The sequence below is a fragment of the Schistocerca serialis genome, chromosome 1, assembly GCF_023864345.2.
Source record: "Schistocerca serialis cubense isolate TAMUIC-IGC-003099 chromosome 1, iqSchSeri2.2, whole genome shotgun sequence".
Lineage (NCBI taxonomy): Eukaryota > Metazoa > Arthropoda > Insecta > Orthoptera > Acrididae > Schistocerca > Schistocerca serialis.
In genome coordinates, this window is record NC_064638.1 from 519,167,507 (window position 1) to 519,189,497 (window position 21,991).

The following is a 21,991-nucleotide window of genomic DNA, read 5'->3' on the forward strand; positions in this document are numbered from 1 at the left end:
CTTGCCACTATTAAATGCGACCTATCCCATTCAGCTGCCAAACACATTACATCATTTCTCTTACACTTTACCAACTGTATCCTCACACACAAATACTACTCCTTTGAAGGGAAAGCATATAAACAAATACATGGCCCAGCTATGGGCACCAGGTGTGGCACCTTCACGCGACAGCATTTTTATTTGCACCTAGAGGAAACCTTCATAGCCTCCCAAAATCCTCCTGTGGTTCAGGGTCATTGATGGTATCTTCATAAAGGAAAGACACTCTATCCTTCCTCCATAACCTCATCACCTTGTTTCCCATTCATTTCACGTGGTCCTGAACGCAACATGTCATTTTCATGGACGTTGACCTCCACCTCTGATGGCTCCATTCCCAAGTCTATCAGTACTATGCCCACTAACCACCAAAAGTACCTGCATTTTGACAGTTTTCATACCTCCCACCCAAAAAGCACTCCCATATAGCCTGGCCACCCTTGGACACCACATCTGCAGTGACAAGAATTTCCTTGCCCAATATGCTGAAACCGTCGCAAGGGCCTTCACAGGCAGGCAAAACACCCCCCCCCCCCCCCCCCCCCAAATTTAGTTAAGGAAGAAATTTTTTGCGCCATATCCACACAAACCGTAATCCTCCCACCACCCTCAAGAATCAGCTACAAAGGAGGACCACCCATATCACCCAGTACCATCCTGGACTGGAGCAACTGAACCATATCCTTCACAAGGGCTTTGATTATTTATCATCGCTCCTAGAAATGAGGGACATCCTTTTCAAGATCCTTCCCACCTCACATAAAGTGGTATTCATCACCCACCCAACCTGCAAAACATCCTGTTCCTTCTCTATGCAACTCCCACTACCAGTGCTTTGTCACAGGGGTGCCTTATTGCTGTGAAAGACCCAAGAGCAAAACCTGCTCAGTACACCCATCAAGCACTTCCTACTCCAGTCCTGCCACAGACCTATCCTGGCCCACCAGAGCTAGGGCCACCTGTTAAAGCGGCAACTATTCTGCAATCAATGCACAGCTCTTTATATCAGCATGACAACCAACCAGCTATCACCAGAATGAATGGCCACCATGAGACTGCTCAAGAACAAAGTTGACCAGCCAGTGCCACTACAAGCAGCAAGCACAACAGGCTCAAGTTCAATGCCTGCTTTGCAACCTGTGCCATCTGCATCTTTCTCTCCAGCACCAGATTTTCTGAACTACGCAGATGGACTTCATCCTTGCAACACTTCCTTCAGTTCCGTAGCCTTCTTGGCCTCAGTCTCCACTAAAAAATTTTCCTCACACCATCTACCCAACAGTTTCCCCTTCCTTTTTCCTGTCACCCAATCCACACCTCCACGTCTATGTCATTGTGTGCCACACCTCACCGATTGTAGTACCCATGTATCCTATGCCTAGCCTGTGTACTTGCCACACCTCCCTCCCTCATTCCTAGCAAGCAAACATGCTGCCTACCTCAGAGCCACTACCTATCCTTCTGCAACCCCCTCTTCCTGCCTACGACCTCTGTTTCCCTCTACCCGCCCCACCCCATTTCACTTGTCAAAATGCAATCCTGGCTTTGTGTGTCCAGCTGGTGCAGTATAGATGCACAAAAGTGTGTGTGTGTGTGTGTGTGTGTGTGTGTGTGTGTGTGTGTGTGTGTATATGTATGTGTATGTTTGTACTGTAGATCATTGAATGTTTTATTTCAAAACCTAACATGTTTTCTTTCTCTTTTGTGTGTGCCTTTCAACAGTTGACAGTTCAACTCTTCTCCTTTTTGGTGAATGGTCTCTCTTACTCCCAAATTATTTACCTAGCAATATATATAATAAACTGATTTTAAAACATAGGTATAAGAATTTCATCACAGAACATTACTGGGATTAGCCAGAGTACAAAATAGTCTGTACTTATGTCTTTTGTTATTCATTCTTTTGCAAATTTACCTACAAGTACCTCATCTATAACCAGCCCCATTTAAATTATTGGTAAGTTGTTCTATAAAAGTGTGGGGAATTGACATGTTTTTCATCAGTACATGTATTTGTTATATGTACTGGTGAATCAAGAAACTAACCAACCAAGTATCTAAATAAGTGTGATATCCTTTTGTAGGTACATTCAGAACAATGCCTTGAATCTAAAACTCCTACTGTTATGCATCTTTACGTATAAAAATCTGCATATGCACACGTCTATGATCCACATTTCTTTGAACTTACCAGTAGGCCAAGCTTTAATATTTACAATAATCGACATTTAATTTTTATAGATAGCAGCTACTGTTTAATGCATAGAATAAGATATTTCATAATTGTATGTACTAGTGTAAATACAGGGAAGAAAGCACTGTTCATTGCTATTACTGTTTGTGAATGTTTACTGTTGTTATATGAAGGAAGGAGGTTTTGTGTGTGTGTGTGTGTGTGTGTGTGTGTGTGTGTGTGTGTGAGAGGGGGGTTTCACATGTGGGTACAACTTACAAACAATAATGGAGCTCTCAGCTGTGTATTTACAGTGTTCATTTCTTTTTCCCCAGTCGATTAATGGCTCTTAAACGCATGGGTATTGTAAAGAATTATGAGAAGATTCGTGATTTTACGGTAGCTGTGGTTGGAATTGGCGGTGTTGGAAGTGTCACAGCTGAAATGCTTACACGGTGTGGAATTGGCAAGGTTATATACATTATTGTGTTTCTTTTTACGTCTTATAATACGTTTTAGTCATTACTTATGGATGTTTTCTTATGTGTAGTTACTGCTATTTGATTATGACAAAGTGGAGATGGCAAATATGAACAGATTATTCTTTCAACCTCACCATGCTGGTCTGTCAAAAGTTGATGCAGCTGCCAAGACATTATCATTCATAAACCCAGATGTTGTTATGGAAACTTATAACTACAATGTTACTACTGTGGATAACTTTCAAGATTTTATGGAGAGAATAAGGTAATGTTAATATGATGATGATTTATCACAATAAACTTATGACTACAATGTTACTACTGTGGATAACTTTCAAGACTTTATGGAGAGAATAAGGTAATGTTAATATGATGATGTTTGATCACAATTAGTGTTGCATATCAAAGTTGTTTTATGCCAAATAGATAATGGTTGTATGTTACACTTAAAAAGACAACTAAATTGCACTCACATGTTCATATTATTGTGTTTTCCATGTAGAAAATTTACCTGTTGAAAGAAACTAAGACAAATTTGTGTTGATAATAAACTAGTAATTCAAAAATTCTCTCTGCAGCCACGGAGGTTTGTCTGGAGGACCAGTGGACCTGGTACTTAGTTGTGTGGATAATTTTGAAGCTCGCATGGCAATAAATACTGCATGCAATGAACTGAACCAGACATGGTTTGAATCTGGAGTATCAGAGAATGCTGTGTCAGGCCATATTCAGCTAGTAGAACCAGGCCGTTCAGCATGTTTTGCTGTAAGTGGAATTTATTTTCTCTCTAGTTCTCTAAAGAATTTAATATGTCTTAATTGGAAATTCTTATGATATCCACAGTTGCACTGCTGCCACTCCACTTGTCTAATATTCCTCCCTGGGTTCATCAGTCTGGTAGGAAACTGTCTTCTGCAACACACAAAAGTGATCACCATGTATTTCTCAGTACGTTATCATCATATCTATCAGCAGGTTTCTCTGCATCTTTTCTGTACTGCTTTACAAACATACATTTATTCTAATTTTCCCCTGTACTGAAGTCTCTTAGCATGTCTTTGTCACGTTAATCCCAATCAGTATATAGTTCATTTATCAAGCATATCTACTTTAGCAAGTTCTGTTTTAGTTTTATTTAACAGTCTGCAAATGTTTTCCTTAGCACTCAGCTGCATAGTTCTGACTTGCTAGGAGTTGGAAGACTTCAGCTTGTTAGTATTTGGTGTCTAGCAACTGCTAGTCTTATATTGATAAGAAAAGTAGCGGATGCAATAACACTGTAGTAGCCATTGTTGTTGCCATACTTCATTTTGCTGTGTGTCCTAGAATGAGTGATAAAACACTTCATGGTCCATTACAAGCATGGCCTATTATACCGTCTCAGGAAAAAATACCTGCTGTCCACAGTGTGAATATAAATGTTCAGTGCAAAGAAAAATGCAAAGGTATTATAGTAGTGTTGTGTGAAGAAAACAGAACCTGCACCCACTGCATGTCACGACTCCTTTTCATCATCTGTGTACTGGAAGGATCTTGCTTTCTCTGCTTCCTTGATGCTAACTTTTAGTAACCTAGCAGTAGTCCACAAACTTTGTTTTGACTTGGCTTACTTTTCAAGATTTCAACTTTTCTTGAGGTGATCTATTTGTCTTCAGCGAATTACGTAACACATTTTCCTTTGTCATATATTTTGTACAGTCTTTTGGCACTTACTCACCAACAGCACTCGTACACACCGGTGGAGCCTCACAGTTAATTACACCTGCCTGATGATATCCTACTGACCTCTTAACCTTATTTTCAAGGCACTGAATGAAATGGCACTATTTAAGGCATTGACCTCACATTTGGAAGGAGCAGTATTCAAATCCTCACCCAGAAATCCTAAGGTAGGTTTTTGATAGTGTTGTGAAATCACTTCAAAGGAATTACCAAAACTTTTTACAAGAAGGTTACAGTTATACTTCATGCTTTGAAGGGAAATGAGACAATTTGATTCTGTTATACCTTGTTTCATGAGTTACCTGGTGCTATATACATTTTGCTGTTATCTGCAGACTTGTATTATCAGTAAACAACCACTGGTTCTGGTTGTTTGTAGGCATAAAGTCATCAAGAGATATTAATACCTGAAACCGTAAAGTATTACTGATTTCTTTTATGATTTTACTTGTGTTTCTTAAAAAGAATTATGTGGAATGGGGAAGTAGAATGAATAAAACAGAATTTTTACATTGTTTTCACTCTTGTTCTTTGGTAGTGCAGTTCTTTTTCTGGTGTCTCATTCTTGTGATACTCTTTTCTTCCTTCAAAGTACTTCTGATAATTTATTTAAATAATAGACGTGAATAGTCAGGTGCAAAAAACCAGGTAAGTGACTTTTCTTTCAAAATCATTTTATCGCTACAGCTCGATTCAGATTGATCATACATCTGCTGAGAAGATAAAACTGGGGAAAAACAAGCAGTTGCAAAGATATTAGCCTTTTAAGTTGTGCTGTAAGGGGAAAAACAAGATCAGTCAATTTTCCAGGGTAAAGAAGCAGACAACTCAGTGATGACTTATCTGGCCATGAGAAGACAGAGCAAATGGAATTCTTATGCAATCTACCACCCCTCCCCCTTCCCCTTCCCCCAGGAAACTGGAGGCAAGGAACTCAAAGAGAAGGTAGTAATCTGCATAGATTTTGCAAAAAAAAAAAAAAAAAAAAAACGTGTCCCTGCCACATACAGCAGTCAGTTACATTTACTTTAAGCAGCAGTTTTTGATGTATTCGTTCAACATCCATGTTCTTGCATCAGGCAAATGAATGTATGGTGGAAAAGGGCAGAAATGAAGTGACATCATTGCTTTGCACTTCACCACTCAGGCCTCAGATGAGGACATTGAAGCGGTCATAATACAGGAGTGTCACAGGAAGAATTGTCAGTATTCATGAATACGACAGTGACAATCATTCAAAGCAAAAAAGTGTAGTAAACATGGGCTCTAAAATACCTACCTTATGAGTTATGAGCACTACTTAATCTTCAATACAGTGAAGCGCAAGTCTCTTCTGCTGAAAACTCTTTCCTTTCCACATTTTGGGAGGAGATAGTGAAGTAATGTACACACACACTTGAAAGCCATGTGCATTAGCAGTGTGTTGTCAGCCACAAGAGTGTGCCACAAAAGAGCAATAGAGCCCGCCATGGGTTAGCGCCAATTTAAACCCTGCTGTGCTATGCTCATGCTCAGTTATCATGTCATTACTGCTTGCATACATTTGCCTTATTGTGTTCAGTGTATGTTATGGCCATTGGTGTACATGCCACAGTCTAAAAGTTGTACTAACATTCTTGGTTGTGTTGTGTGTCCAAGTTACAACGCAAGTGACGATGAGTGTGAGATTGTTCTGCATGCAGTTTTTAGTCTGTGGTTGGTCCTCGGTTGCATCTACGATGTCTGATGGTGCTACTGATGAGTTTTTATGCCAGATGGTTGATCAACAAGAGGTTCTTACTGTAGCGTTGCAACATCTCACTTAACAGCAAGAGGAATTCACCACAGTGCAACACAATCAAACCCAGGTATTACAAATGCTTCCCTCTCTTTTGGCCAGTCCGGGTCCCCTGTCAGTACCCCACTCTTTTAGCCTCCATCATTCTGGCTTCAGATGAGCCTGTCGAAGAATGGAAAGCTTATGAAAAATGGTTGCAGCAGCATTTTCATGCTTTTGGATTGACTGATCCTGTGTTATGCCATGTTTTCGTTTTATCTTGGTTGTCACCACGCATGTATCGGCTCCTTCCCCAACTGGTCACCCTGGAGGATCCGTCTTCACTCTCTTTTAATAACAAGTGGGACCTACTTTCAAATTACTACTGTAATCAGATGCACTTCTTGCCTCTTGAGTTGAGTTCTGTTGGTCTTGCAAGAAACCAGAACATTTCTGTTGGACTTGGGCTGCCGAGCTTCAAGGTTTAAGCTGTCATTATCTCTTTGTCACTGATGTATGTAAGGAGTCATATGCCGGCCAAATGGTTTGGATGCAATTATTCGGTTGGCCCCTGATAGTGAGGTCCGTGAGCGGGCCCTTCAGTATGAAAACTCTCCCTCTCCGATGTTCTGACTACTGCACAATTGTTTGAAGTTTCAAGGACTGCAGAATCAAATCAAATCGTGGTGTGAGGTTGCAGAAGTTCAGCCCGCTTCCCCCCACGATTTGTCAGACAATTCACAGGGGATGATATTGTGGCAGTAGTCCGCGAGTGAGAAAATGATCACGGCGGCTGGCCCAACTTACTGCGGCAGCCACGGCCACAGCAGCAGCACAGCAAGCCCAGTAATGAACAACAACTCAAGTGCTCCATGCTTCCCTCTTGTTCATTGTGTTTTTTCACTAATTGTAGGCCAGACTGTACTAAGCGGTGGGCACTTGGTTGCCAGTGCAACAAAATGGGCCACATTGGTCCTGTTTGTAACGCAAAATTCTGACAGCCTGTTGCAGACGCTGACATGGATGTCAATTCTGTATCGTCAATCTTCATTGCACCCAGTAAGCTTTTCATTGATGTGAAGGTCTGTCAAAAGATTTTGCATGTACCAGTCAACACTGTGCTGTCATGCCGTTACTCAACTTGCAAACGTATATGGACTCGAGTTCTCCCCCTTTAGTGCCAGTGTCATATACATTAGTCACGTGCAATAAACAAAGCATTCGGATATTAGGTAGTTTCTTGATCCCAGTTACATATAAATCAATGGTTCATTAACAGAATTGTCTGGTGGTGAACAATGCACAGACAAAAAATTTGTTTGGGTTGGAACCCTTTAACCTTTTGGGGTTTACTATTTCCAGTGAAGTTAATCTCGTCTCTGATCAAGTGCCATGTACACAACTTGACTCTTTATACTCAGAATTTTCTGCCTTGTTTTCTGCAGGTTTCGGTTGTACCAATAATTTCAAAGCCCACATCACCATGAAATCTTCAGCCAGACCCATTTATTTCGGTCTCGCCCAGTGCCACTGGTGCTCTGTGATTGGGTCAAGGCAGAGCTCAGCTGCCTCATGGCCTCCAGGGTTGTCCAACCAATTGTATCCAGCTAACGGGCTATCATCTTAGTCATTGTCAAGAAGCCATTAGGACAGTTATGCCTTTGCAGTGATTTGAAAGTTTCTGTCAATGCTCTGTATCATTGACACGTATCCCTTGCCATGCCCTGATGAACTTTTTGCTAAGCTCCCTGTTGGTTAGTATTGTCTCCATGGCCACAACCTTCGCAGGCCTGGGACCGTCTCCACGTCGATTTCACTGGCCCATTCCGTAATGCATCCTTGCTAACAATAATTGATTCATTCTCTCTGTTCCCATATGTTGCTCCTTACCTGACAACTTCAGTCTCTGCCACCGTGGCAACCATGTCGAAAATTTTTTCCATTGAAGGACTTCCGACAACGTTGGTCTCTGATAATGGTGGCCCTCAGATTGTGTCACAGGAGTCTGTTGCCTCCTGCGACACCCACAGGATTTGCCAAATTTTAGCCCTGCCCTTCCACTCGCAGTCCAACAGTGAGGCAGAAAGGTTAGTTACAACATTCAAAACACAAAAGAAAAAGTATGTGACTCAGTCTCTGTGCTACATTGCCTTGGATCAATTTCTGTCTTCCTGTTGGTTCAGCCGCACCAAACTGCACCACAGTTGTCAACCCCGGACACTCCTGTAGCCCAACTAGGGGTGCCAACCTATGCAGTCGTCATCCCATTTCCAGCCCAGGATGGCTGTCTGGGCAGGCAGGTTTGGTCGTCACCCAAAATGGATTTCTGCCATCATCTCCCAATGGTGTGGCCACCATCTCTGTGATGTCTTTGTAGGGGAGGGCCTCTGCACATCATTGCAACCAGTTGTGCTTGCACGTGGATGACTGGGCAACCCCAGCCAGGACACCGACGTCGCCACGACAATCTGCGTCGCTCGACAAATCACCCGATGCGACTGGGTCCCTGCCAAAACATATGAGTCCAGAACCGATCGCAGGAGTGATTCGTATGCAATCACCTTTGTAAACTGACTGCACTTCCACAGTAGTCTACCAAAAAACCGAAGTCTACCACTTGCTTTACCCACAACTGAGCCTATGTGATCATTCCGTTTCATATCCCTACAATGTGTTACACGGAGGTATTTATATGAGTTGGCCAATTCCAACATTGACTCACTGATATTATAGTCATAAGATACTACATTTTTTGATTTTGTGAAGTGCAAAATTTTACATTTCTGAACATTTAAAGCAAGTCATCAGTCTTTACACCATTTTGAAATCTTATGAAGATCTGACTGAATATTTATGTAGCTTATTTCAGACAGTACTTCATCATATATAACTGCATCATCTGGAAAAAGTCTGAGCTTACTATTATTATTGTCTTCCAGGTCATTGATATACATCATGAACAGCAAGGGTCCCAACACACTTCCCCGGGAGCACACCTGAAGTTACTTCTACTTCTGATGGTGACTCTCCATCAAAGATAACATGTTGCATCCTCCCTACCAAGAAGTCCTCAATCCAGTCACAAATTTCACTTGATACTGAAGTGTTTTTCTTGTTGTGTGTTGATTTTAAGTGGTCGATATATTACGATATGCCAAGTCTCAACTCGTTTCCTGTAATAACAGTTACCTTCTTTTCTGAATTTCCCAGTCACTGTCTTGTTTTCTCTTGATGCTGTGGTCTTGCTATGCAGTGCCGTGTATCTTACCGCTGATTTGTTTTTCAGTTGCAGATGGGTGAGGGCTATAAAAGAGCATCTACATTTAAACAATACGGTTCAAAATCACAAAACACAGTTTCCATAATTCTTCCATAATCAAATAAGTTTTCAGCTTGCAACAACTAATAATTATGTTGTGTACATAGTTCCATGTAGTCAGCGCATACACAACTTTCCCACTAGAGCGCGCCCCGCTAAGCACAACAGCACAGGCGCAGCGCTCGTCCGTCTCCGCTCTACGAGATGGCGCTGTCGTAGAGACGGACCAAATTCTGCTTCCGCCGATCCGCGTATTAATATGTAATGCAGCCAATGAGATTTCTGCTAACGTAGAACCTTTTCTCCTCGCGGATCACACTCGCGCAGGATACCTGAACACGCGAGGTATTATAACGAGTGTACAGACCTCCGATTAGTCAGTCTGCATCAGTCTGCATTTGTCTGCACCAGTCTATAGTCAAGTTTCAGTCTGCACCTAATAAGATTACCATATTCCTGTATGTGGACATGAAGACAAAGGAACTTCAGATTGTCAATTGTAAATAACATCCAGAACCAAGTTAAGTTATTTTTATGCTTGTTACTATTTTAATAAATGTGTTTGAAAATTAATCAAGTTCTGTTTAAAGTTGGTCACCATCAGTCTGCTACTCTAAGCGTGCAAGTGGCATTTCTATCGTCTGACCTAACGGCAGAAGATAAACACGCCACAATAAGACCACGAGACATATTGCTGACACTCGCCTGCTTCATTAGAGCGACAAGTCAAATAATCTGATGGTGTGTGTACCGAAGGTCTTACAGTACGCACACCACAAATTAACAAAGCTTTTCAGATAACATGTTCATACATAATGCTTCACTGCTTGACCAAAACCGTAAGTTTTTACTTAAGTCAAGATAGCATAGCATTGAATCTTTATCACAACATTCATTTTTCTTTAGCAGTTGACCATTCTCATCGTGCCCCTTTCTTCTTTGGAGTCCAAAGCATCCACAAAGCATGATTCCAAAGTGCAAGTGATCCCTTACTGCTCAGTACAAATTACACATCCGTCAATGCTTTCAGTGCCGTGCCCGCATTTTTCTTTCTCATATCTGCACATAAATTCCAACAAACCCGGGTAAAGAAGATGCTCTTTACATTTCTACTAGTTAAAGCCACATTTTTCACATGCACATCTTTCATTGGTCTAGTAAAAGGAAAGTAAGACATGTTGCTATGCTTTACAGCAACATGTGCCACTACAAAACCCCACGTGATTGTACTTTTGACAGTAAGCATAAGACAAATGCTTTTCAGAAATCAAGAAATGCTTTATCTGCCTGACTGCTTTTATCCAATTTTTTCAGTATCTCATGTGAGAAAAGTGGGATCTGGGTTTCACATGATCAACGTTTTCAAAATCCATGCTGGTTGGCATTGAGGTCATTCTATTCAAAATACCTCATTAAGTTTGAGCTCAGGATGTATTCTAAGACTTTACAACAAATTGATATCAAGGATATTGGATGGTAGTTTTGTGGATCAACTCTACTACCCTTCTTGTAGACGGGTGTGACCTTTGCATGTTTCCAACAACAAGATATGGTTTGTTGTTTGAGGGATCTGTGACAGATTATAGTTAGTTGTGCTAACTGAGCCACAGATTCAGAATAAAATGTGATAGGGATTCCATTTGGGCCGGCCACTGTGGCCGAGCGGTTCTAGGCATTACAGTCTGGAACCGCGCGACCGCTATGGTCGCAGGTTCGAATCCTGCCTCGGGCATGGATGTCTGTGATGTCCTTAGGTTAACTAGGTTTAAGTACTTCTAAGTTCTAGGGGACTGATGACATCAGCAGTTAAGTCCCATAGTGCTCAGAGCTATTTGGATTCCATTGGGCCCCGAAGCTTTGCTCAGTTTTAACAATTTCAACTGCTTCTCAACACCACTTATGCTAATACTTATTTCATTAATCTTTTCAGTGGTATGAGGATTAAATTGGGGCAATTCTCCTGGGGCATTTCAGCTTTTGCTTTACTATCTTCGATTTCAGTTCCTGTCTCATTCATAAGGGACTGGACACTAAATTTGGTGCCAATAACAGCCTTTACATATGACCAGAATTTCTTTGGATTTTGTGAAATATCATTTGACAACATTCTGCTACAGTAGTCATTGAAGGCATCACACATTGCTCTCTTGGCAGCTGAACGTATTTCATTCAGCATCTCTCTATCTACAGCCCTACACTTCGTTTTACACCAGTCATGCAGTTTCCTTACAGTGACTGTATACCATGGAGGTTCCCTCCCATTAGGAACTGTTCTACTGGGTACAAATCTATCCAGTGCATGGTCAACTATTCTTTTAATCCTAAGCCATAGTTCCTCTACATGCTCCTGCTCTGTTCTGAAAGTTTCAAGTTCCTCACTGAGGTATGACACTACTGGTCCTTTATCCAACTAACTGAACATAAATACCTTTCTGCTTGTTTTAGTTGTCCTTTGTACTTTGGTAATCTGTTTTATTGCAACCATGTAACGTTCACTGATACCAGTTTCAATGTGGACATTCTCAAAGAGGTCAGATCTATTTGCTGCCATTAGGTGCAACATATTTTCATCATGAGTGGGGTTCTTATCTGTTCTAGGTAGTTTTCAGAGAAGGCATTTACTAATGTTTCATAAGATGTCTTATCATGCCCACCACTAACAAAACTGTAATTTTCCCAATTAATTTTTGGATAATTTAAGTCTCCACCACTGATTACTGTACGATTGTGGAACTTATGTACAAGTGAACTGAGGTTTTCTCTAAAGTTTTTGATTACATCAGGAGATGAGTCTGGTGGGCGATAGAAGGATCCAGTTTCCATTTTATGCCCATCCCTTATACTGAGACTTGTCCAAAAAATTTCATTGTGTCATCATTTTTCCACATTTATTTTCTGGGAACCAGATCAAGTCAAAGTCTGTAGCAGTCATCTTAGTCGTAGTCTTTTTCAGTTAGTGTAGCTTTGAAGCACATGCCAGTAAACATGGGTCTTTCCTGGAGTTTTGCAGGGTCAGCAGATTTATACTGGATAGGCGCACATTGATTGGTCCACATGATCCATTCCTATGTTTGCAAGGCTTGCTGCAAAAACAACCCATATTAGGGCTGTGAATACTCATACTGAATATACAAGTCCATCTCTGAGACTATCTTGTGGATACACTCCATCTCTACGTCTGTCTCTGTAGTGTCAGATATGACACAATCCATGGTTTTCTGTCCTCATGTCACTATTAGTAAAATGATGTGCGTCAGGCCAGTAATTTTACCTTTAACACCCTGAGGACTGATGGAAAACACATTGGTACACCAGTTTAGGTTGATAACATACAAATGTGGTCTGTGTTTGTAGAAACTATAACCATTATGGAAATTAAATTATTTGCTGCTTCGTAACATGAGGGATAGGCAAAGACAAGGTGCTCTTACTTCCAATTTGCTAATGAGCTGTGTACCTGATCATCAGTGGAAAGTAATATCACAGCATAAGAACTACAATTTTTTATGGAGTATTAGTATACTTGTATAGTAATATGCAAGTATACTAGTACTATGCTATAGTGTATTAATTTTAAAAATAATGGTGTACCTGTTGGGTTTTCTATGTGATCACAATTTTCTACCTTGATATGATCGTTCAATTTTTCATGATATCATAACTTAAGCCTGTTTGGTCATGGAACCAGAATGCACAACATTTTGCCAACTGTCCTATTTGATTGGAGTTCAGACAAGAAAAAACAGCCAAGATTACTGCATGTATACCATATGAGCAAGAATATTCACATATCAATTGGAAATCCTAAAAATATCTTTCACTGTTGTTGTTTCATAATTTAAATTTAATTTTTTAAAATTAAGTTTTAATAAAACCTTCTTTTTCAGTGTGCACCACCTCTTGTTGTTGCATCCAACATTGATGAAAAGACATTGAAACGCGAGGGAGTATGTGCTGCAAGTTTACCAACTACAATGGGTATTGTAGCAGGCTTCCTTGTGCAAAACACTCTCAAGTAAGTCTAATTTCTTGAAATTTAATGTACAGAAATTTAGGCAGCAGCATGTAATGTGAAAACTTTTTGAAACGCCTGACACTTATAAACTTTGTGTCCGCTTTTGCTATATGACCTGAGCACTACTTGGAAATAACTTAAATGTAACGGATACAGCTAGGTCAATATGAACTAATATTAGTTTATTCTAGGACCAGTAAATATAAAGACAAGAGTGGCCATACATGGTATCTGAGGAGGAAAGCTGACAGAAACAAACAATGGAAAAGCCAGGATGGCATAATGACAATATTATTAAAAGGATAGATAGGGAATGTTGAGTCGCAGACAGGCACAACAAAAAGACTGCTTGACAAGTAAGCTTTCAGCCAAAAAGCCTTCTTCTGAATTAGACAGCACACACACACACACACACACACACACACACACACACACACACACACACACACACACACACTAGCAGTCTTTTGTTGTGCCTGCGTATGACTCAGCATTTCCACTATATGGTGAGGTGCTGATGTAGACATTTTGAATGGTTCTCCAGTTAACACTTGTCACTATTTATCTTCATTATGAACCGGTTTTATTTTATCACAGCTTTTTTAGTATGTAATTGTACAGATTGTGACAAGTTGTCTTGGTAACCACGGGTTCAACTAATATACATGGTGCCAGAGGTCATGTTCAGTTCACTGGGCAGTGCATATTGGGAGCTATATGGAGGTAGTGTTGCTGCAGGGTTTTCCCATCAGAAACAGCTCTTAATCTGTAAGGGCCCCTTTCCACTGAAAATGCCCTCTATCAATTCATCATCCGTGTAATGAAATATTTAAATGATAAAATTTCAACAACTGAATTTTTCTGCGGTGTGTCAGAGTATGTGGCTGCTTAAATCACAACATTCTGTGTGGAAAGCCTAAATTCTGTGGCAGTGATGATACAAGTCGTAAATAGTTTGCTTAATATTTACAAGAATATAGGAAAAGATAGATTGCTACTTATAGTAAAGATGTCAATTTATGTTGCAGACTGCTACAATTAAGACACATACACATAAGCTTTCGGCCACAGCCTTTGTCAGAAAAAGGGAAACACAACCCATTCATTTACACAAGGAACCACATCTCATGCACACAACTGCCAACTCCGGCAGCTCATGCCAGGATGCAACTATCACATGGATTGGAAATAGCAATCTGGAGGGGGCGGGGAAGGGAAACAGATAGCAGTGTACAGGTGGGGGGAGAGAGAGGAGCGCTGTCAGGTGAAGTGTGCAGGAACTAGAATGCCAGCGGGCGCAGTGTCAGGAGGTTATGGGGCAGGGAGGCGAGGAAAATGGAGCAAAAAAGGAGAGGAGCAGGGAGAGATGGGTGGGTGCATTGGCAGACGGCAGCAAACAAAGAGGGTGGGAGATGAGAATGTGGAAAGATGATAGGCTAGAGACTGGGGGGCGGGGGGTGGAAACTGTTGGGTGGAGGGTGTGTAGACAGTATGTTACCATTATTTGAGGTTGGGATGATTAATGTAAGGGTAACTACCATCTGCACAGTTCAGAGAAGCTGGTGATGGAGGGGAGGATCCAGATGGCTCAGGTAGTGAAGAAGCCATTGAAATCAAGCATGTTATGTTCAGCAGCATGTTATGCCACAGAGTTGTCTAGTTTTCTCTTGGCCATGGTTTGACAGTGGCCATTTGTCCTAATGGACAGCTTAATATTTAACTGATAGGAATCTGAGTGTCATATTAGCCATCCATTAGTTTTGATAAGAATCATCTTACAACTGCCTATAAGCCTCTACTACTAAGCCTTGCTATTTGATGTTGAGTCCACTAGTAGGGGCCACATTACATTAGCAGATGGTGTGAGCTCCAGGGGGTGGGGGTGCCAAATGATCTCCATTGTGTATTCAAAAGGAGCCTCAAGTACCAGAAGCAGAATGGTAATACATCTAAAAGATGAAGAATGTGGAAGTGAACTTGATGTACTATGTTTCTGATCATAATACTACAAACAGAATTCACATGTTACAGACTGAAAACTTTAGTTTAGCTGCTTATTATTGAAGATATAATATAGGGAATTGGTGAAGTTGCAATTTTTGCTAGAAATAATATAGTATGAAGATCTGTAGATTAAAGGAAAAACTGTGCTGACCACTACTGTGAGGTGTGTGGCATCGAGATAACAGCAGATACTGCGACAGTTGTGTTCTCGATTTGCAGGGTACCAGCTGGAAATTGTAATGATTTTCTAACATGCAGTGTATCATTCTTATCACACTTGTCTAGAAAAACTATTTCATTTATTGCAACGGGTAACTTAATATGAACTTCTTAACAGATATTACAAACCTCATACACCATGAACACCTGTGCTCTTAAAACTTCAATGATAGACTCTCTAAGTAAAGTAATAGCCAGTTCCAGTATGGTACTTTAGTAGCTAACACGGTTATAGATAAGGATAGATATAATAATATAACTGTCGAAAGTACTCTAAATCGCCCCTCTGATCATGATGGACGTTTCCTCACCATAAACCAAGTAAATGAGAAGAGAAAAGTAAATTTCATTTGGGAAAATTTGAGTATTATAAACACCCACACTATGTAAAACTTGAATCATCATCTCCAGCTTGTGGAGTAGTCTCCTGTCTATCTTTCTGTTGATGTTAACTCCAAATTTAATATATTAATTAATTATCTTACACATCTGTGTTAAAAAATATTTTCTAAAAAGGTAATTAGAGAAAACGTGTTTAAGTCAGGGTAAATGCCTTGGATGATTAAAGTCATCAAAATTTCTTGTGGAACAAAAGGGAGATTTATGCAGTAGCCAAGAAATCAAATTCTTCCAATATGATTAGATATTAGAAACTGGACAATAGAATCCCTAATAGGACCATACAGGCATTGGAAAACATGTCCACGATGGCAGAAGTTGATAACACAAACAGTAAAGTAAAAACTATCTGGGATTTCGTACAGAAGGAAACTGGTAAGTGCAGCTTGTAGAGAAAATATCCAAATAAAAAGTGAGGGTTCATCTTGTTAGGGACAAAAAAAAAAGGAAAAAAAAAAGTTGCTGATATACTCGGCAAACTTTTTTGATAATATCGGAACAAATAGGATCATGAGGCTCCATAAATTAAGCCATGAAAGCCAGTTTACATAGTACAGTACATCATATTCATATAACAATAGTCATTATATGGGGAAGTGAAAGAATCATTAAATCTCTAGAAACTACAAACTTTGCTAGAGTTGACTACATATCTAATAAGCTGTTAAAAGTGTGCCGTATTTGTGATGCATCACTTAAACATGAAATACTTCATGAAAGGCTTGAGCATGCAGTTGTGAAACCAATATATAGGCAGGAGATGTACAAAGAATTAAGATCCAATACCCAAAGAATATGCAAGAAAAAGACAAGGAATGACTGAAATCAAAGAAGAATTAAAGGAACAGAATGAAACTAAGAAATTCTATCATGCCATGTGAAAGATGAGAAAAAAATTTCAACCCAAACAAAATGCATGCAAAAACAGAAATGGCAAGATAACAAGAGATGAACAAGAAATAATGCAGAGGTGGGCAGAATACTTTGAATATATGCTCAACAAAAACTCAGGTCAGGCCCCAAGAGGCACACAGAAACAGGAAGAGAACACAGAGGCAAGAGAAATTGAAGGGGATGAGGCACAAAACCTGTCAATGCTGAAAGTGGAAATGGTGGTAAATAAACTAAAAAAAATAACCATGCACCCAGTGAAGATGGAATCATGTCAGAACTAATAAAATCAGGTATGCAACCTCTAAGACATGAAATATTTTAACTAATAAAGAACATATGGGTAAATGAAAGCATGCCGGAGGAGTGGAAGACTGGAATAATATGTCCAATATATAAGAAAGGAGAAAATCTCAATTGTGAAAACTATAGAAGCATAACCCTACTGAATATGGTATATAAGATTTTCTCTGGAGTGCTGAACAAAAGAATAAAGAAATGCACCGAAAAAATGCTCGGAGAATCCAGTGTGGATTTCGACCAAACGGAGGTACATTAGACCAGTTTGTTGTTAGACAAATAACTGAAAAATTTCATGAATGTGATACAGATCTTCACTTCCTGTTCGTTGACTTTAGATAAGTTTTTGCTAGTATTAATAGATCAGCGTTGTATAATGGGCTGAAAGAATTTGGCATCTGTGATGAACTGAGAAGGTTAATTGTGCTAACAATGAATGACACAAAAGCAAAACTGAAAGTGAATAACAGAGTGACCCGGCAGTTTGACTTTTAGGATGGAGTGAAACAGGGTGATGGCCTCTCTGCAATGCTGTTTAACTTAGTACTGCATAGTATCATACAAAAAGTAGATAAAAGAGGAACCATAATGATGAAGTCCAGTCAGATATGTGCATATGCAGATGATATTGCCGTCATGACAAGGGATCTAACATTGCTTAAAGAAGTATATGGACAAATGGAAGCAGAAGGAACAAAAATTGGACTTATTGTAAATGAAAGCAAGACAAAATATATGGTTCTGTCCAATTCTGTAGCTAGAAGACACCACAAGACCTGAAGATTGCTGATAAATGCTTCAAAGCTGTTAGATGCTTCTATTATTTAGGTGTCCTCCTAAGCAATGATAATAGTATGAGACGATGTATAAGAGAAAGGATACAAGCAGGAAACAAAACCTATTATGCAAACCTAAAGATACTCAATAACTCTCTAATTACAAGAACAACTAAACTGAGTGTATACTATTCCCTTGTGCAACCTGTTGCCACATACGGATCAGAAACGTGGGCAATGACAGAAGCAGACAGTAACAGCCTGAGGGCATTTGAAAGGAAAGTCTTAAGAAAAATCTATGGGTCTGGAGAGAGGCAGAAGGCTGGAGAGTGGGATACAACTATGCAATACAAGAACTTATACAAGGGAGGGATATAGTGAAATTTATCAAGTCTCAAAGAATACATTTGTTAGGACATATGGAGAGGATGATGGAAGACAGGATGCCAAAATGAATAATGAATGCCAGATTGTATTCCAACAGAAGGAATGGTAGACCAAGAGCTAGCTGGATGGACAATGTGCTGGCTGACTTTGCTAAGATAGGGATTTGTGGATGGAAGAAAAAAGCTGAGAACAGAGAGATATGGAGGAAGATTGTTGAGAAGGCCAAGGCCCACCAAGGGCTGTAGTGCGGAAGAAGAAGAAGAAGAAGAAGAAGAAGGCAGATACTGCTGACTGTTGGCCAATCTCACTGCTCATGAATTTTACAACGTTTTAGAGAAACTAATGCATGCCAGGAGTATTAAACACCTTGGGGGTCATAGTATAATCACCAAACATAAGTTTGTATTTCAGAAACAGAAAATGAAACATTTGCATTTGCTGGCAACCTGTCTGGTGTCTACAATAAAAAATTGAAGATGGCTGAAATATTTTGTACCCTAACAAAAGCTTTTGACTGTATCCATCATCAATGTTATTAAACAAAACTAAGTATCTAGGTACCAGTGGTGCAGCATGATAGTTGCTTGATTCATACTTTTCTAAAAGAAAGCAGAAAGATCTATTGGATAGTGGAGAAGGTGTTCCAGCTTCATCATAACGGGGTACCACCACAGGTGAAGTGCCTCAGGGCTCAGTTATAGGTCACCTGCTTTTTGTTATTTTTATTAAAAACCTACCTCTTTATACAGAATATTGTAAATTTATCATCTTTGTTGGTGACACTAAGATGTTACTGATGATTCATTAAATAAACTTGACGTTTCAGATGATAAATTTCTTACGAGTATTGTGAACTTGTTTAACACAAATGGTCAGTCTATTAATTACAGTGAAATAATCTTTATTCAGTTTCACACAACCTTTAAGGATAAAGAAATAGGAGAAAAACATGACAACCAGCAAACAAACAAGGGTGGGTACTTAAAATACCTGGAATTACATATTGATAGCTAACTAAACTGACCATTCACATGCTGGATGTGTGCAAAGGATTGTTTCCTTTAACATGTGCTTTACACATTGTTTGCTCATATAGAAATATAGAAATTAATAAAGCAGCCAATTGTGGTTATTTTCATGCCATTATGGCCCCTGGAATAGTCTTTTGCAGAAATCTGGCATTGGCTAAAAATGTACTGTGTAAACAGAAACAATTATGGGGGGGGGGGGATCCACCCTTCAACCTCATGCAGAAATCTTTTCAAGGGCCTCAAAGTAACATCTGTTACACAACATATATTGCCACTTATCTGTTTTGTAAGAGAGAAGTTTTTTTTAAATACCCAGTAGTGCGTATGACAGTCATGATCTAGAAGAAAAGAAGATATCCACAGTGAGCATGCAAAACTGAGTGTGGTCAATTTCAGTGATCCAATTTTAATGGCTGTAAGATTTTTAATGCCTTCCCTTCATAAATTATCTAGTGGATGATGAACTCTTGTTTAAAAAGTGCTTAAGGCTGTTCTATTGCAAGGGCCATTCTAAACTGTATAGGATTTCGTGAACCATGATGAATAAAAACCATGTACCTGTAATAGTTGGGTATATTCTTAGATTCTTATTTGTCTGCTTGTTTATTTATTATTGCAAGCATATTTAAATACTTTTTTTCTGTAATGGAACCTATGTTGCAGGTACCTTAATCTGAATTTGATTAGTACTATTTACCTAATACCACAGACTGTTCTCCTAAGGGCAAACATGTATTTAGGAGGGCCACTAATTAGTAAGAACAAACAATAAATAATGAGACATTCTGAAAGAGAGACGTGAGCTGGTTTGTGAGGTATTTATTTCTAAAATTTAGTGGGTTACAATCTCTTAATCAAGGGGGTCCTAGCTCATGGAGGAGTCTTTGAACAGGGCGAGCTACTATACAGTTTACAGTATTTTGTTTGATGTTGTCTTGAGGTGCGAGAAGGTAAGCACTGAGAAGGGGGATGTTAATGCAGGGTTTCGTTGGAGTGACGCTCGTACATAAGTCCTATGTATTCATGGAAAAAAAGGGGAAGTTTGAGAGTAATACAGACTCAATTGGCACTCAAGGAAGCCAGTACAGTCAGGGAGAAAACTAATTTCAGTGGTGCGCTTGGCGGTAAAGGGGTGCCAAAATGGCTGGGGATGAAATGGTAATAAACCTGACTGGTACTTCTGGCACCCACTGAAGTAAACTACACTGCACTCAGTAATCCAGGTGCTGATAACAGGGGGGGATGAACTGGGCATCTGGCATCAGACTTTGTACAGCCGCAGTCAAAGGAAGTCCCTTGAAGAAATGCAACTCGGGAAGGCAATGTGAAAGACATGGTAGCACTTGTTAACTGGACTACAGGAAACCATGAAACGTGAATGCAGCTAATGATATGAACCACATGGCATTGTCCAGGGCAGGTTGCTGAGAGCACAGCCAGATGTTACCTAATAGAAGTGGAAGCAGAGGCTGGTTGCATGACAGTTTGGTGTGTATGGCCCATGGAGAATATGGCACTCGGAGGTCTACCTGCCGTGAAAGTGAGCAGCTAGGGTGCTTGGGAGGTGTGGTGGTACCTTTGCTAGCAGAAGCTTTGCTGGTTGCTGGTTTTTGGTCAGCGCAGTACATCATCGCTGCTACAAGTCGTGATGAGTGGAAGGAGTCGCCACACATTTCCCCCCTCTGAGAGGAAAACACTTGTGCCAACAGTGCAGAGGGGTGTTTGGAGCTAATTAAGGATAACCTGGCATGATGCCGCAGGAGGAAATGGGGTTGCTTCCAAAAAATCACCGGGAATGATGGGTACGTCCGTACACAATCTCAGCAGCAGTAGTTTGTAGGTCAGTTTTATGTGCAAACCACAGGCTTAGAAGTACCAGGGGTAGGGCAGCAGAGTAGGGCAGCAGACCATGCAGAAGAATAACATGTAAGGGTGGCTTTAAGTGTATGGAGGAATCGCTCCACCATGCCATTATCTGCAGGGTGGGAGCTGGTGGTTTGCTGGAAATTAGAGCCACAGGTGGCTGTCAGAGATTGGAAGCAGGCGGAGATGAATTGGCACCCATGATCCGTATTGATGTCATGGGGCCATCCAAAGTGGGAGACCCAGGTCTGAATGAAGGCTAAAGCCACAATTTTGGCTGAAATGTCAGATAGGGAGATGGTCTCTGGCCAGTACATAAATCGGTCAGTAATTGTTCACAGATATTGACAACCAAGGGGGAGGGTAGTGGGCTGACAATGTTGAAGTGTACGTGAATGAACTGATGATGTATGAGGGGAAAGGCAACCGTGGGGTACTGAATTTGCCATCCAGCCTTGGCATGCTGGCATGGTATACAGAACTGGGACCAATTGCTGCCATCACATTGAATGCCCAGCAGACAAAACTTTGTTTCATAATGATGGCAGAAGTGCAGATACCTGGTAGTGTGAAGCTACAGACATGCTCAAATGCTATTTTTGGTAGGTGAGT

General features: G+C 40.3%; 1 protein-coding gene across 1 annotated transcript in view; it reads left to right on the top strand.

Annotated features, from left to right (window-relative positions):
* The window catches only part of LOC126474350 (ubiquitin-like modifier-activating enzyme 5), a 146,398-nt gene that overhangs the window by 59,382 nt on the left and 65,025 nt on the right, over positions 1–21,991 (top strand). The window contains exons 2-5 of the mRNA XM_050101820.1: positions 2,551–2,686; positions 2,766–2,962; positions 3,276–3,462; positions 13,382–13,509. Coding sequence (XP_049957777.1) covers positions 2,551–2,686; positions 2,766–2,962; positions 3,276–3,462; positions 13,382–13,509 — 648 coding nt within the window. The remainder of the gene's footprint in view (positions 1–2,550; positions 2,687–2,765; positions 2,963–3,275; positions 3,463–13,381; positions 13,510–21,991) is intronic.